Genomic DNA, 17125 nt, shown 5'->3' with positions numbered 1-17125 from the left:
ACCTGCCACTATCCCAGGTTGCTCCAAACGACAATCAACCTGGCCTTGGACACTTCCAGGTGTGGATGGCCGCAGCTTCTGTGTGCAACGTGTGCCAGGGCCTCCCCACCCTGATAGGGAAGGATTTCTTCCCAACATCCCATCTGAACCCACCCTGTCTCAGTGGGAAGCCATTCCCCCTTGTCCTGTCGCTCCTTGCCCATGTCCAAAGTCCCTCTCCACCTCTCCTGGAGCCCTGTCAGTGCATGGATCATGAAGTGTTTGCCCTTGAAAGGATTGGCCTGGTGAGGGGATGTGAGATTCCATAGCTGGGGACACAAACACGGTGTCAGCAGGGAAGAGAGGCGACAGTTCTGATCCCAGGTCCCACCACAAGTGCCACTTTCCAGCAGGAGCATCCCAGATCCTTGAGGCATGTTGTTGCAGGGTGTAATTTTGTGTTTTAATCTCATATGGTTTGTTCCCTTTCGCCCTCCTTGGCGTGGTGGTTTAGCCTGGTATCGTAGGTTAGCATAGTTTGTTTTTTCTGGTTATAGAGAAATGTGAAATGTTTCTCCCTGCCAGGACCGCGGAGTGGTTTTGGGGCGGGGAGGACAGGGACTGATCAGAAAGCTGGCCAAGACATTGGCAGCTAGTCTGACCAATGAGGATGCCAATGCGACTTTGGAAAGGACATTTAAAACTCCAGTCTGCGGCAGGTCTCTCTCTCGCCCTGCAATCAGCCATGAGGTAACGCCGTGGGCGGTGGCAGGCCGGGCCGGGCCCTGCTGCCCTCTGTGCGGCCGGGCCGGGCCCAGCCGGGCTCTGAGGGCCGCTGCCCGCACAGGGAGGGCCTGGGCCCGCTGAGCCCCTTTCCTCCACAGCTACCAGAGGGGAAGAGGGGCGGCTGAGCTCGGCAGTGCCGGCCACGTGCTCGGACCGCGGCAGAAGGGGCCAAGCCATGGCCCAGCGTAATCGCCGCTGGCGGCAGAGAAAGAAATCCTGCAGCTCCGTAACAACTCTGAGCCGAGCCGCCCTGGATGAGACCGAGGGGTGGAGAAAAGGACATCTACCCGCTTCCTCCATCAGCACAGCTTTGCATTTCTTCAGCCTCATGCGGCCCGGGGCCTACACGTGGCCCTTGCAGGCCCAGATGGATTTAACCCTTTCCTAAAACATAGAATTTTAAAGCACAACTCTACCTTGAGAGAAAGAAGAAAGAAAACAGAGGGTGCGTAGAACAGACACCACATGAAGTCAGTGAATTACAAGTGAAAGAACTAATAATATTAAAATAGGATTGAAGAAGTGGACATTTTTAAATGGACTTCTCTGGGGTAAACTATAAAGAAATGGACTGTTCTTTGTCGCATCTCCGTGTTGTTGGGGAGAATGCTATCCTAATCAAAATTGAGGACTGATGTAATTGAGATTTTTTTGGCAACTTTAAAGCCCTCGCTCCTGGGTTAAAAGGAGGCCTCAGCCTTTGAGACAAAGATGATTTTAGAGCAGAAGAAGTATTTGTAAATAGTACCCCAGATATACCAAAAGCCCTTGTTGATAGAACATCACAGTCTGCAAAAATTCCAGGAGGTAGCAAATGTGTTCCATTTAAGAGCCACTAGACTATTTTGTCTTGTAGCAAGCGTCCCCATGAACACTCTAGAGAGACTCTTCTCCTAAAGTGATGAATGATTATGTGTAAATAGTGAAACTGACTGAAAATCATAAATTGTGACTTTCTATATTGTTTAGTAAGAAAGCTAATAATTTGTAGGGGGAGAAAACAGTGTTTTAAAGTGCCATTCTGTTTTAGTTTAAGTTTTCTTTTTCTCAACTTTTTTTTTTTTATTCTTTTAGTGTGTATTAATAAAACTATTTTTGTTCATTTTTAAGTTTAAGCCTGTTTTGCTTTTCTTTCTCCTAATCTCTCCCTCCCACAGAAAAAGAATAAATACTAAAACCTCTACATTAATTGGTGCTTCCACCCCGTTTCAGTAAATTACGACCATTACACCTGGGAGGTGTCCACCCATTGGGCTGTCACTTTTCCCTGATACCTACCCCTATTCCCAAATGTTCCCTCTCAATTCTCCCAGGTACCACCCCTGTCTGCACTGCCCCTTGGGGAATTCCCTATTCTCCAAGGCTCCATTCCTTTGTTTATATAAATCTCCTCATATTATCCTCCCCACTGGCTTGTGTTCAGTCAGCTTCACTTTGTGTCGCTCCCTGCTCTTCTCCCTCTTGGCCCCTTGTCCCTGAACTCCACCCTGAATCTGCCCCTTAAAACCCACGGCTCTGGCATTGTTCCCCTGTCTTCACCTCTGCCCTGTATTTGAGCTGTGTGATGTGAACAAAGGAACCTCGGGCTGCACGTGAAGCCCACTTTGCTCCTTTTCACACTGACCCAGCGGCCACTGCCCAGGACTCCAGGACCCAGGGGTTGTGTCACACCCTCCAAAGTGCCATATCACCAGGCATGAGAGGACAGCCTGTCAGCCTGGGGAGGAATCCTCTCACCTCAGCTTTCTAGGAATTCCCTGGAATTCACTGTAGGCTGCTGTCTGACTCCCAAGGGAGTGCAGAGGATGACTCAGATAAAACCTCTAACTTTCCAAGGGCTGTAGCCATGAGAGCAGCACTGATTCAACACTTTGCAGAAGAAATGACATTGCTGGAATCCAAAGTCATCCCTCTCCTGTGTGCCTGTGCTCCTGTTCAGGCACAGAATGTGTTATTCCTTGAATCCCCTTGGAAACTTGGTGAAGGTGAAGTACCCTCCTCTTGGTGAAGGTAAAGTACCACCGAAATTGTGGTATACAAGTGGCAAAATTAGATTTGAACCAGAAATCAAAGTTTAGCAGCACATTTGTGATTCAGGGTCCTGAGGATCCAGCCCGGGAAAGAGAGGAGCATGTTCAGGCAGTGATAAAAGACCAGATTTTGGGACTGGAGTTGCTTTTAAAGCAATGAAAGAGGAAGCTGACATGGGGACAAAGTGCTTTTCCCATAGGTCTCCTTGCTGAGGCTGTCTCCTGTTCCTCGTTTCCTGGAGAAAGGCAAGAGCAGACCAGGAGCAGAGCCCTGATCCCACCAGAGGATGTGAAATAGTTCCCTGTTTGTGAGATCCCTGGAGAACATGAAGCAGCACAGAGAGCAGGGGCTGTGGCAGGACCTGGGACAGACCCCGCTGCGGACGCTGCTCAGGCTCAGCCCGTGGGCTTTGCTCCCCTTTCCCAAGTGGCCACTCCAGGGAACCTCTGGAAGATCCTGACCCAGGGACAGCAGCTCCTTGGTGTGAGGTGATGTGATGTGAGTCCACTGTGGTGAAGTTCTCCAGGCTGTGAGAGGAAACCAGGTCAGACTCATCTCCTTGAATTTAATCAGTGCCCCTCAGTGGGGTAGAACGTGGTCATGGCCTTTCTTATTTGTTAAGAGATGTCCAAAGGGTATTAAAAGCTCTAAATATTGTGGGAAGTGAGAAATGAGCCATTTTTGGACATTGTTCAACAGGGACACACTCTGTAGAAAAGCAAAGTTTATTAAACAAATTTTGGTTTGGAGTTACCACACTGGAAACAAACCAAAGACATAAATGCAAACATAATTTACAGGTAGTTACAAAAGGACAAAGATGAGTACAAGATGGATTTTTGCTGGAGCTGCTGTGCAGAGTCACTGTTCAGCTCCTCCTGAGGGTGGCCAGGTTGAGGATGGAGGTGCTCCAGGCCTTCCTTGGACTTTGATGCTGGGGAAGCAGAGGATGGCCCCATTGTGCAGAACAGCAGCAAACCCCCCTAATTCCTGTGAAATTAAATGGGCCAAGCACCTGGTGATGGGAATTTCCATCTTCCATATTCTTGTTGGTCCCAGGCACAAGGGTTCAGGGGAGTTCTCCATCGACCCTGCACTTTCCTCAGAACGACTGAATTCTGGGATGAAAGAATGTGACCAATTCCCACTGAAAGAATGAGGGAATGTTGCTGTTCCTGCCCAGCTCTGCAGCCCTACCTGGGGTCTCTTCCCATCAGCTGGGAATGCAGGGCTGGCTCTGCTGGCCAGAAGGGGAAGGATGCTCCGTGTGATCCCAACCCCTCTGCTGCCATCAGGAGGCACCAGCCCCACAGGGATTTGGGAAATCACTGGCACCCTGTGCTGCTGGGTGTGTCCCCATGGCTTAACTGTGTCACATTCTTTGCAGGCAAGAGATCCCTGCAAACACCATGAAACTCATCTGTGCAGCCAGAGGAGATGGAGTTCATTCCCTGGGGCCGAGGCCATGAGGGACATTCCATGGGGAATAGAGCTGGGGCACAGAACTGAGCCCAGCTGCTCTGCTTGGAGCTGTGTGGATCCAGGAGGGAGGAGGAGAGCCATGCTCCAGTGTGCTCCCTGCAGAGCAGCCCTCAAAAATCACCCAAGGCAATGCCCCTGCTCCCTTCTCCTGCAGGAGTGCAGCACCACAGGGAGGGGGATCCTGGGGATATTTATTAATCAGGTGTCTCAAGGAAACCCTGAGCCACTCTCCCAGGGTCCTTCAGCAGAGCCGTGGAAGGGATCTCCAGGCTCAGACCCCTGTGTCCATGGAGGCATCATTGCTGTGGGCATCTTCTTCTTCCTGCTCATCAAAGACCCTCTGGAGGGAGAGCCGGAAGGACCTCCAGGAGAAGTTGCTCCAGCACCTCCCTGCCAAGAAGTAGATGAAGGGTTTGATGCTGCTGTGGATGCAGTTGAGCAGGAACAAAACCTCAGAAGGCAGAAAAGTGTCGACAAGCTGCTGCAGGACATGGCAGACGATGAGCAGGAGAATGAAGAGCATCACGAGGAAGATAACGATGTCGCGCCTCTTGGGTTGCTGCTTCTTGGATCCCCTCCTGGCCTTAAAGAACTTGATTGTGCTGGAAATGACCATGGGTGCAACAAAGAGGAGCAGGATGAGGGTGTATACGGAGATGAGAGCTGCCTGGCAGGGCTCCTGCTGCTGTGGTGGGCACAGCTTTGTCACTGCAGGAATGATAGTGAAGAGAGAAAAGAAGGCCCAGTAGTGGACACTGTACACCAACCACAACAGGCGCTCGGGAAAGTTGCAGCGGCAGCAGAACGTGCACATATCCCGTATATTGTTGATATCAGTCATCCAGAACAGTGCCCAATACAAGGAGATCGCTGACAGCTGGAAAAGGAAACTCAGGTACAGCAGAGGCAAGATAGGAGAGCAGGAAACGTCCTCCACCAGGAGGAGGAGGGCAGAGGGGACTGTGAAGAGCAGGAAGAGGAAGTCAGCCAAAGCCAGGTGAAAGATGTCAGTGTTACGGTGTTTCAGGCTGAGGAGCCGGAGGACAGCGCCGTTCCCAACCAGCCCACAGAGGCAGACGAGCAGTGTCACACTGTGTATGGCCACATTGGTGACATGTGTCTCACAGAGATCCTCCCATTCAGTGGGTGAGGCAGGAGATGGGGACACGGTGGTCACCTCCATGGATGGACGCTGGGCAGGCAGTGGGATGTGGCCCCTGGCTGTGGTCAGAGTGGATGGGGAGTCAGTGCTTGGAGAATCCCGGGATGGACCATGCGGCTCCTCTGCAGCTCCCTGGAGAGGGAAGGGTTCAGTGGGGAGCAGTGAGATGTGCAGGGGAGGAGGGTGGTGGAAATGGTGGGGTGGGAGAGGGAGGTGGGAGGTTGGGATGTTGGTCAGGGGATGCAGAAGGGAAGCGCAGGGCAGAGGAGGGGGGAGCTGGGGAGGGCACTGCGGTCACCGGGAGAGGGAGGCAGGAACAGAGCAGCTGCTGGAGGAGAGGGAGGTGGGGTAGGGAGGAGGGAAAACATTCCACTGACCTGTTCACAGTGGGGCAGCAGCAGGCAAAGGGGGTCTGTGCACATCAGTGGCGCCTCCTGGTGCCCCTTACTCCTTTGGGATCCATATCCTAAAGCGGCTCCTCCCGGGTCAGTAACATGAAGGAGAAAGTGCCCAGATCACCAGGAGCTCCCCTCTCCTGTTATGCTGGCTCCTTTCCGTGCCTTCTCCTGGTGCTGCTTCCCAAGGCTCAGTGCAGTCACGGAAATTGCAGCTTTGGTTCCATCAGAATTTGAGTTCCTTCGAGTTATTTCACTTCTTATCTTTTTCCTACAGAGAAAGTGACTTTTGTCATAAGCTGCAAATGAATTATTTTACAAATGTCTCCTCATTTCGTCCCGATTAGAATAACTCTTCTTCCCTGTAGAACTTCCCATTCTACAACTTCCTTCCCTCTCCCGACAGGTTTCCACCATTCCTCCTTTCTCTTCCCTGAGAGATCATGGTCCCTCCAGCAGCAGAGGGATGCTGGTGGTGCTGGTGGCTCTGCAATGCTGGCAGTGCTGGTGAAGCCCCTGGCTGCTTGTCAGAAACACCTCCCATTCTGGGAGGAGCTCCAGAACCATTGCCAAAAGCTGCCCTGGGCCCATGGGAGCACCCCTGGGCCATGGGCTCCCGTGTCTATCATTCCAGTGCAGGCTCTCACAGCCAAGAGAAGAGCAGCAATCAGTTCCTTGCAGGCAGCCTGGCAGCACTTGGAGCCCACCCTAATGACTGCCAATCTCCAGATGATGCAATGAGAGCTGTTAGAGACCAGGGTGCTGTGCACCCACTTCCAGCCCTTCACCAGAGCTGCTCCTCCGCCTCCTCAGCCCTGGGAGCTCCTGTGGTTGTTTTTACCTGGTCCCATCCTGTCCCTTTGCCAGCAGGGACACCTGCCACTATCCCAGGTTGCTCCAAACGACAATCAACCTGGCCTTGGACACTTCCAGGTGTGGATGGCCGCAGCTTCTGTGTGCAACGTGTGCCAGGGCCTCCCCACCCTGATAGGGAAGGATTTCTTCCCAACATCCCATCTGAACCCACCCTGTCCCAGTGGGAAGCCATTCCCCCTTGTCCTGTCCCTCCTTGCCCATGTCCAAAGTCCCTCTCCACCTCTCCTGGAGCCCTGTCAGTGCATGGATCATGAAGTGTTTGCCCTTGAAAGGATTGGCCTGTGAGGGGATGTGAGATTCCATAGCTGGGGACACAAACACGGTGTCAGCAGGGAAGAGAGGCGACAGTTCTGATCCCAGGTCCCACCACAAGTGCCAGTTTCCAGCAGGAGCATCCCAGCTCCTTGAGGCATGTTGTTGCAGGGTGTAATTTTGTGTTTTAATCTCATATGGTTTGTTCCCTTTCGCCCTCCTCGGCGTGGTGGTTTAGCCTGGTATCATAGGTTAGCATAGTTTGTTTTTTCTGGTTATAGAAAAATGTGAAATGTTTCTCCCTGCCAGGACCGCGGAGTGGTTTTGGGGCGGGGAGGACAGGGACTGATCAGAAAGCTGGCCAAGACATTGGCAGCTAGTCTGACCAATGAGGATGCCAATGCGACTTTGGAAAGGACATTTAAAACTCCAGTCTGCGGCAGGTCTCTCTCTCGCCCTGCAATCAGCCATGAGGTAACGCCGTGGGCGGCGGCAGGCTGGGCCGGGCCCTGCTGCCCTCTGTGCGGCCGGGCCGGGCCCAGCCGGGCTCTGAGGGCCGCTGCGCGCTCAGGGAGGGCCTGGGCCCGCTGAGCCCCTTTCCTCCACAGCTACCAGAGGGGAAGAGGGGCGGCTGAGCTCGGCAGTGCCGGCCACGTGCTCGGACCGCGGCAGAAGGGGCCAAGCCATGGCCCAGCGTAATCGCCGCTGGCGGCAGAGAAAGAAATCCTGCAGCTCCGTAACAACTCTGAGCCGAGCCGCCCTGGATGAGACCGAGGGGTGGAGAAAAGGAATCTACCAGCTTCCTCCATCAGCACAGCTTTGCATTTCTTCAGCCTCATGCAGCCTGGAGCTTGCATGTGGTCCTTGCAGGCCCAGGCAGATTTAACCCTTTCCTAGCAACATGGAGCTTTTAAAGCACAACCTTTCCTTGAGAGAAAGAAGAAAGAAAACAGAGGGTGCGTAGAACAGACACCACATGAAGTCAGTGAATTACAAGTGAAAGAACTAATAATATTAAAATAGGATTGAAGAAATGGACATTTTTAAATGGACTTCTCTGGGGTAAACTATAAAGAAATGGACTGTTCTTTGTCGCATCTCCGTGTTGTTGGGGAGAATGCTACTTCTAATCAAAATTGAGGACTGATCACAATGGAGATTTATTTGGGAACTTTAAAGCCCCTGCTCCTGGGTTAAAAGGAGGCCTCAGCCCTTGAGACAAAGATGATTATAGACTAGAAGAAGTATTTGTAAATAGTACCCCAGATATACTGAAAGGCCTAGCTGATAGAACATCACAATCTGCAGAAACGCAGGAGGTAGGAAATGTGTTCCATTTAAGAGCCACTGGACTATTTTGTCTTGTAGCAAGCGTCCCCATGAACACTCTAGAGAGACTCTTCTCCTAAAGTGATGAGTGATTATGTCTAAATAGTGAAACTGACTGAAAATCACAAATTGTGACTTTCTATATTGTTTAGTAAGAAAGCTAATAATTTGTAGGGGGAGAAAACAGTGTTTTAAAGTGCCATTCTGTTTTAGTTTAAGTTTTCTTTTTCTCAACTTTTTTTTTTTTATTCTTTTAGTGTGTATTAATAAAACTATTTTTGTTCATTTTGAAGTTTAAGCCTGTTTTGCTCTTCTTTCTCCTAATCTCTCCCTCCCACAGAAAAAGAATAAATACTAAAACCTCTACATTAATTGGTGTTTCCACCCCGTTTCAGTAAATTACGACCATTACACCTGGGAGGTGTCCACCCATTGGGCTGTCACTTTTCCCTGATACCTACCCCTATTCCCAAATGTTCCCTCTCAATTCTCCCAGGTACCAGCCCCTGTCTGCACTGCCCCTTGGGGAATTCCCTATTCTCCAAGGCTCCATTCGTTTGTTTATATAAATCTCCTCATATTATCCTCCCCACTGGCTTGTGTTCAGTCAGCTTCACTTTGTGTCCCACCCTGCTCTTCTCCCTCTTGGCCCCTTGTCCCTGAACTCCACCCTGAATCTGCCCCTTAAAACCCACGGCTCTGGCATTGTTCCCCTGTCTTCACCTCTGCCCTGTATTTGAGCTGTGTGATGTGAATAAAGGAACCTCGGGCTGCACGTGAAGCCCACTTTGCTCCTTTTCACACTGACACAGCGGCCACTGCCCAGGACTCCAGGACCCCGGGGGTTGTGTCACACCCTCCAAAGTGCCATATCACCAGGCACGAGAGGACAGCCTGTCAGCCTGGGGAGGAATCCTCTCACTTCAGCTTTCTAGGAATTCCCTGGAATTCACTGTAGGCTGCTGTCTGACTCCCAAGGGAGTGCAGAGGATGACTCAGATAAAACCTCTAACTTTCCAAGGGCTGTAGCCATGAGAGCAGCACTGATTCAACACTTTGCAGAAGAAATGACATTGCTGGAATCCAAAGTCATCCCTCGCCTGTGTGCCTGTGCTCCTGTTCAGGCACAGAATATGTTATTCCTTGAATCCCCTTGGAAACTTGGTGAAGGTGAAGTACCCTCCTCTTGGTGAAGGTGAAGTACCACTGAAATTGTGGTATACAAGTGGCAAAATTAGATTTGAACCAGAAATCAAAGTTTAGCAGCACATTTGTAGTGCAGGGTCCTGAGGATCCAGCCCGGGAAAGAGAGGAGCAAGTTCAGGCAGAGAAAAAAGACAAGAGTTTGGGATTGGAGTTGCTTTTAAAGCAATGAAAGAGGAAGCTGACATGGAGACAAACTGCTTTTCCCATAGGTCTCCTTGCTGAGGCTGTCTCCTGTTCCTCATTTCCTGCAGAAAGGCAAGAGCAGAGCAGAAGCAGAGCCCTGATCCCACCAGAGGATGTGAAATAGTTCCCTGTTTGTGAGATCCCTGGAGAACATGAAGCAGCACAGAGAGCAGGGGCTGTGGCAGGACCTGGGACAGACCCCGCTGCAGACACTGCTCGGGCTCAGCCCGTGGGCTTTGCTCCCCTTTCCCAAGTGGCCACTCCAGGGAACCTCTGGAAGATCCTGACCCAGGGGCAGCAGCTGCTGGGTGTGAGGTGATGTGAGTCCACTGTGGTGAAGTTCTCCAGGCTGTGAGAGGAAACCAGGTCAGACTCGTCTCCTTCAATTTAATCAGTGCCCCTCAGTGGGGTAGAACCTGGTCATGGCCTTTCTTCTTTGTTAAGAGATGTCCAAAGGGTATTAAAAGCTCTAAATATTGTGGGAAGTGAGAAATGAGCCATTTTTGGACATTGTTCAACAGGGACACACTCTGTAGAAAAGCAAAGTTTATTAAACAAATTTTGGGTTGGAGTTACCACACGGGAAACAAACCAAAGACATAAATGCAAACATAATTTACAGGTAGTTACAAAAGGACAAAGAGGAGTACAAGATGGATTTTTGCTGGAGCTGCTGTGCAGAGTCGCTGTTCAGCTCCTCCTGAGGCTGGCCAGGTTGAGGATGGAGGTGCTCCAGCCCTTCCTTGGACTTTGATGCTGGGGAAGCAGAGGATGGCCCCATTGTGCAGAACAGCAGCAAAACCCCCTAATTCCTGTGAAATTAAATGGGCCAAGCACCTGGTGATGGGAATTTCCATCTTCCATATTCTTGTTGGTCCCAGGCACAAGGGTTCAGGGGAGTTCTCCATCGACCCTGCACTTTCCTCAGAATGATTTAATTCTGGGATGAAAGAATGTGACCAATTCCCACTGAAAGAATGAGGGAATGTTGCTGTTCCTGCCCAGCTCTGCAGCCCTACCTGGTGTCTCTTCCCATCAGCTGGGAATGCAGGGCTGGCTCTGCTGGACAGAAGGGGAAGGATGCTCCATGTGATCCCAACCCCTCTGCTGCCATCAGGAGGCACCAGCCCCACAGGGATTTGGGAAATCAGTGCCACCCCGTGCTGCTGGGTGTGTCCCCATGGCTTAACTGTGTCACATTCTTTGCAGGCAAGAGATCCCTGCAAACACCATGAAACTCATCTGTGCAGCCAGAGGAGATGGAGTTCATTCCCTGGGGCCGAGGCCATGCGGGTCATTCCATGGGGAATAGAGCTGGGGCACAGAACTGAGCCCAGCTGCTCTGCTTGGAGCTGTTTGGATCCAGGAGGGAGGAGGAAAGTCATGCTCCAATGTGCTCCCTGCAGAGCATCCCTCAAAAATCACCCAAGGCAATGCCCCTGCTCCCTTCTCCTGCAGGAATGCAGCACCACAGGGAGGGGGATCCTGTGGATATTTATTAATCAGGTGGCTCAAGGAAATCCTGAGCCACTCTCCCAGGGTCCTTCAGCAGAGCAGTGGAAGGGATCTCCAGGCTCAGACCCCTGTGTCCATGGAGGCATCATTGCTGTGGGCAGCTTCTTCTTCCTGCTCATCAAAGACCCTCTGGAGGGAGAGCTGGAGGGACCTCCAGGAGAAGTTGCTCCAGCACCTCCCTGCCACGAAGTAGATGAAGGGTTTGATGCTGCTGTGGATGCAGTTGAGCAGAAACAAAACCTCAGAAGGCAGAAAAGTGTTGACAAGCTGCTGCAGGACATTGCAGATGCTGAGCAGGAGAATGAAGAGCATCACGAGGAAGATAACGATGTCGCGCCTCTTGGGTTGCTGCTTCTTGGATCCCCTCCTGGCCTTAAAGAACTTAATTGTGCTGGAAATGACCGTGGGTGCAACAAAGAGGAGCAGGATGAGGGCGTACACGGAGATGAGAGCTGCCTGGCAGGGCTCCTGCTGCTGTGGTGGGCACAGCTTTGTCACTGCAGGAATGATAGTGAAGAGAGAAAAGAAGGCCCAGTAGTGGACACTGTACACCAACCACAACAGGCGCACGGGAAAGTTGCAGCGGCAGCAGAGTATGCACATATCCAGTGTACTGCTGATATCAGTCGTCAGGAACAGTGCCCAATACAAGGAGATCGCTGACAGCTGGAAAAGGAAACTCAGGTAGAGCAGGGGCACGATATGAGAGCAGGACACATCCTCCACCAGGAGGAGGAGGGCAGAGGGGACTGTGAAGAGCAGGAAGAGGAAGTCAGTGAAAGCCAGGTCAAAGATGTAAGCATTACGGGGTTTCAGGCTGAGGAGCCGGAGGACAGCGCCGTTCCCAACCAGCCCACAGAGGCAGACGAGCAGTGTCACACTGTGTATGGCCACATTGGTGACAGGTGTCTCACAGAGATCCTCCCATTCAGTGGGTGAGGCAGGAGATGGGGACACGGTGGTCACCTCCATGGCTGGACGCTGGGCAGGCAGTGGGATGTGGCCCCTGGCTGTGGTCAGAGTGGATGGGGAGTCAGTGCTTGGAGAATCCCGGGATGGACCATGTGGCTCCTCTGCAGCTCCCTGGAGAGGGAAGGGTTCAGTGGGGAGCAGTGAGAAGTGCAGGGGAGGAGGGTGGTGGAAATGGTGGGGTGGGAGAGGGAGGTGGGAGGGTTGGGATGTTGGTCAGGGGATGCAGAAGGGAAGCGCAGGGCAGAGGAGGGGGGAGCTGGGGAGGGCACTGCGGTCACTGGGAGAGGGAGGCAGGAACAGAGCAGCTGCTGGAGGAGAGGGAGGTGGGGTAGGGAGGAGGGAAACCATTCCACTGACCTGTTCACAGTGGGGCAGCAGCAGGCAAAGGGGGTCTGTGCAGATCAGCGGCGCCTCCTGGTACCCCTTACTCCTTTGGGATCCATATCCTAAAGCAGCTCCTCCTGGGTCAGTAACATGAAGGAGAAGGTGCAGAGATCACTTGGCTCCTCCCATGCCCTATCCTGCTGTTGTTTCCCAATACTCGTTGCAGTCATCGGGAAAGTCGGAGTTTCAATGTCTCAGTCTTACAGAGCTTGGTGTCTTTTTTTTTTTTTCCTACAAATCATGTAGTCTTTTTCTTTGTTGTGACAAACTGAGACGTTAATTTTGAGGAACTAAGGATTTTTTAGGAAAGTTAAGATAATAAGTTGCTGAATTAGCTGAAGTAGATAGGTAATCTTTGTTCGCAGTTAACAGAAGCCGGATCTTAGATAAGCTACCCCGGATCTTGTAACTCATTTCTTGTCAGGTTTATGTTTATTTAGTTGTCCTTGTCATGAAAAACAGAATGTGGTAAATAAGACATAAGATAGCTGCAGATTTCCTGCTTAAAGGACCCATTGAACACAGGAAACTGTAAGTTCTACCAAGGAATCATTTGTCACGAATGCATTGAAAAGGTAGAAAGGTCAGGACGAGGAAGACTCATCTTACTTCCTCATTTTAGGTGACCCCTCCCCAAAATAGACCCCCGACTCACTTTAAGAAACAAAGTACGCATGCTTAATAGCCTTTTTGCCAATTAGCATAGGAAGCGAGGAATGGGAGGTGACAGGGGTATGAATATGCATTTGTATTTTGGATATTCAACACTTTTGTAAATAAAAGGCTTTGTAGTTACCTGTGAATTTCACAGTGTGAATTAGGGAACTATCCCGCGTGCTGCCCAGCCATAATAAACATGCACGTTCTAACTTTAAACTGTTAGAGAGTTTTTGTCCGTCACAGTTGGGTATCGATACTAGATTAATACCCATATTTCTTTAATAAGTCAAAACGAGGCCTCACTTCTTAAAAAATTAAAAAGGTTATTGAACTAAAACCAGGAACAAAACAAAGTCCAGAGGCACGGCCAGACACACCCTACCCACAACGGTAACAAGCCTTAGATTCCCTTGGAAAGCCAAGTCCACATTCATACATATCCCACTCTTCCAACACAGCTCCTCCTTCTTCCCGCCTTCCCAGGCCTTGTGCAATCCTCGTGCCTTTGACTGCCCACAGTGGTCCGAGATCAGCATTTCTTTTTTCTCTCCCTCAAGGAAGAGCTGTGCTTTAGAAGCTCCATGTTGCTGGGAAGGGGATCAATCCACCCAGGCCTGCAGTGGCCATGTGCTCTCTGCCCCGGGCTGCAGGGCTCTGGAGATGTAAAACTGTGCCAATATGTGCCAATAGGGGAAGCTGCTGGAGGTCCTCTCTTCCACCCCCTGGTATCATCCAGGGTGGATGGCTGGGAGCTGCCACAAAGCTGTCAGCACGTGGCACTGCTGGGCTGCTCTCTGCTCTCTCCCGCCGGCAGCTGGGAGAAAAGAAGCCCAAGCTGGGCAGCTCCCATGTGGGCAGCAGCTCCTGGCGGCCCGGCCACCCAGAGGGCAGCAGGGCCCGACCCGTGCTCCCCTGCCGCCCACGGTGTCGCCTCATGGCTATCCCAAAAGAAAGAAAGCGATCCTCAGGAGATGAGGCTTTTAATTGTGTGCTTCCCAAAATCTCATCAGCATCTTCACTGGTTAAATTAACTGCCAGTATCTTGGCTAGTTTTCTGATAGGTCCCCGTCCTCCCCACCAAGGCAATTCCAAGGTCCTGGCAGGAAAAAACATTCCACATTTATCTTTAACTAGAAACAAAACCGTGCCAACCCATGTTAGGGCAGGAGATTTTCCTCCAGTCAGAGAAGAGAGGGAGGGTGAGGACAGCTGAGGGAAAACATCATGGCGGCACCAAGGTCAAAGGAAAAAAGATGGGCAAGAAGTGCTCCAAACATCACAGCTGAGATCCCTCTTCAAGTGAGGACTGTGATGAAACAAACTGTCCTCCAGCAGTCCATGGAGTGCAGAAGAGATGCAGAAATCCCCTCTAGATGTGGTCTGGAGTTACCACATTGGAAACATGCAAAAGACATAAATGCAAATATAATTTACAGGTAGTCACAAAAGGACAAAGATGAGTACAAGATGGATTTTGGCTGAAGCTGCTGTGCAGAGTCGCTGTTCAGCTCCTCCTGAGGCTGGCCAGGTTGAGGATGGAGGTGCTCCAGGCCTTCCTTGGACTTTGATGCTGGGGAAGCAGAGGATGGCCCCATTGTGCAGAACAGCAGCAAAACCCCCTAATTCCTGTGAAATTAAATGGGCCAAGCACCTGGTGATGGGAATTTCCATCTTCCATATTCTTGTTGGTCCCAGGCACAAGGGTTCAGGGGAGTTCTCCATCGACCCTGCACTTTCCTCAGAATGATTTAATTCTGGGATGAAAGAATGTGACCAATTCCCACTGAAAGAATGAGGGAATGTTGCTGTTCCTGCCCAGCTCTGCAGCCCTACCTGGTGTCTCTTCCCATCAGCTGGGAATGCAGGGCTGGCTCTGCTGGACAGAAGGGGAAGGATGCTCCGTGTGATCCCAACCCCTCTGCTGCCATCAGGAGGCACCAGCGCCACAGGGATTTGGGAAATCACTGGCACCCCGTGCTGCTGGATGTGTCCCCATGGCTTAACTGTGTCACATTCTTTGCAGGCAAGAGATCCCTGCAAACACCATGAAACTCATCTGTGCAGCCAGAGGAGATGGAGTTCATTCCCTGGGGCCGAGGCCATGAGGGACATTCCATGGGGAATAGAGCTGGGGCACAGAACTGAGCCCAGCTGCTCTGCTTGGAGCTGTGTGGATCCAGGAGGGAGGAGGAGAGCCATGCTCCAGTGTGCTCCCTGCAGAGCAGCCCTCAATAATCACCCAAGGCAATGCCCCTGCTCCCTTCTCCTGCAGGAGTGCAGCACCACAGGGAGGGGGATCCTGTGGATATTTATTAATCAGGTGTCTCAAGGAAACCCTGAGCCACTCTCCCAGGGTCCTTCAGCAGAGCCGTGGAAGGGATCTCCAGGCTCAGACCCCTGTGTCCATGGAGGCATCATTGCTGTGGGCATCTTCTTCTTCCTGCTCATCAAAGACCCTCTGGAGGGAGAGCCGGAAGGACCTCCAGGAGAAGTTGCTCCAGCACCTCCCTGCCAAGAAGTAGATGAAGGGTTTGATGCTGCTGTGGATGCAGTTGAGCAGGAACAAAACCTCAGAAGGCAGAAAAGTGTCGACAAGCTGCTGCAGGACATGGCAGACGATGAGCAGGAGAATGAAGAGCATCACGAGGAAGATAACGATGTCGCGCCTCTTGGGTTGCTGCTTCTTGGATCCCCTCCTGGCCTTAAAGAACTTGATTGTGCTGGAAATGACCATGGGTGCAACAAAGAGGAGCAGGATGAGGGTGTATACGGAGATGAGAGCTGCCTGGCAGGGCTCCTGCTGCTGTGGTGGGCACAGCTTTGTCACTGCAGGAATGATAGTGAAGAGAGAAAAGAAGGCCCAGTAGTGGACACTGTACACCAACCACAACAGGCGCTCGGGAAAGTTGCAGCGGCAGCAGAACGTGCACATATCCCGTATATTGTTGATATCAGTCATCCAGAACAGTGCCCAATACAAGGAGATCGCTGACAGCTGGAAAAGGAAACTCAGGTACAGCAGAGGCAAGATATGAGAGCAGGAAACGTCCTCCACCAGGAGGAGGAGGGCAGAGGGGACTGTGAAGAGCAGGAAGAGGAAGTCAGCCAAAGCCAGGTGAAAGATGTCAGTGTTACGGTGTTTCAGGCTGAGGAGCCGGAGGACAGCGCCGTTCCCAACCAGCCCACAGAGGCAGACGAGCAGTGTCACACTGTGTATGGCCACATTGGTGACATGTGTCTCACAGAGATCCTCCCATTCAGTGGGTGAGGCAGGAGATGGGGACACGGTGGTCACCTCCATGGATGGACGCTGGGCAGGCAGTGGGATGTGGCCCCTGGCTGTGGTCAGAGTGGATGGGGAGTCAGTGCTTGGAGAATCCCGGGATGGACCATGCGGCTCCTCTGCAGCTCCCTGGAGAGGGAAGGGTTCAGTGGGGAGCAGTGAGATGTGCAGGGGAGGAGGGTGGTGGAAATGGTGGGGTGGGAGAGGGAGGTGGGAGGTTGGGATGTTGGTCAGGGGATGCAGAAGGGAAGCGCAGGGCAGAGGAGGGGGGAGCTGGGGAGGGCACTGCGGTCACCGGGAGAGGGAGGCAGGAACAGAGCAGCTGCTGGAGGAGAGGGAGGTGGGGTAGGGAGGAGGGAAAACATTCCACTGACCTGTTCACAGTGGGGCAGCAGCAGGCAAAGGGGGTCTGTGCACATCAGTGGCGCCTCCTGGTGCCCCTTACTCCTTTGGGATCCATATCCTAAAGCGGCTCCTCCCGGGTCAGTAACATGAAGGAGAAAGTGCCCAGATCACCAGGAGCTCCCCTCTCCTGTTATGCTGGCTCCTTTCCGTGCCTTCTCCTGGTGCTGCTTCCCAAGGCTCAGTGCAGTCACGGAAATTGCAGCTTTGGTTCCATCAGAATTTGAG

General features: G+C 51.9%; 3 protein-coding genes across 3 annotated transcripts; all 3 read right to left on the bottom strand.

The window, feature by feature from the left end:
- Nucleotides 1–4549: 4549 nt before the first annotated feature.
- LOC120754249 (mas-related G-protein coupled receptor member H-like) lies at nucleotides 4550–5946 on the bottom strand (the record flags this gene model as incomplete). Its single annotated transcript, XM_040067604.1, has 2 exons — nucleotides 4550–5572; nucleotides 5818–5946. Coding segments are annotated over 2 exons (1152 nt in total), but the record flags the coding sequence as incomplete, so codon positions are not given.
- Nucleotides 5947–11061: 5115 nt separating this feature from the next.
- Nucleotides 11062–12642, bottom strand: LOC120753796 (mas-related G-protein coupled receptor member H-like). The gene is made up of 2 exons (XM_040066506.2): nucleotides 12526–12642; nucleotides 11062–12279 (listed from the first exon to the last, which is right to left on the bottom strand). Exon 2 carries the CDS (start codon nucleotides 12166–12168, stop codon nucleotides 11257–11259), a length of 912 nt encoding a protein of 303 aa, XP_039922440.1. The 5' UTR covers nucleotides 12169–12279; nucleotides 12526–12642; the 3' UTR covers nucleotides 11062–11256.
- Nucleotides 12643–15582: 2940 nt separating this feature from the next.
- On the bottom strand, nucleotides 15583–16989 carry LOC120754248 (mas-related G-protein coupled receptor member H-like; the record flags this gene model as incomplete). Its single annotated transcript, XM_040067603.2, has 2 exons — nucleotides 15583–16624; nucleotides 16870–16989. Coding segments are annotated over 2 exons (1143 nt in total), but the record flags the coding sequence as incomplete, so codon positions are not given.
- Nucleotides 16990–17125: the final 136 nt, after the last annotated feature.

Source organism: Hirundo rustica, chromosome 6, assembly GCF_015227805.2.
Source record: "Hirundo rustica isolate bHirRus1 chromosome 6, bHirRus1.pri.v3, whole genome shotgun sequence".
In the NCBI taxonomy this organism is placed as follows: Eukaryota; Metazoa; Chordata; class Aves; order Passeriformes; family Hirundinidae; genus Hirundo; species Hirundo rustica.
This window is presented reverse-complemented; position numbering and strand designations above follow the sequence as displayed.

Coding starts and splice junctions, on each gene's coding strand:
- LOC120753796 (XM_040066506.2), bottom strand. CDS start 12,168: ATGGAGGTGACCACCGTGTCCCCATCTCCTGCCTCACCCACTGAATGG.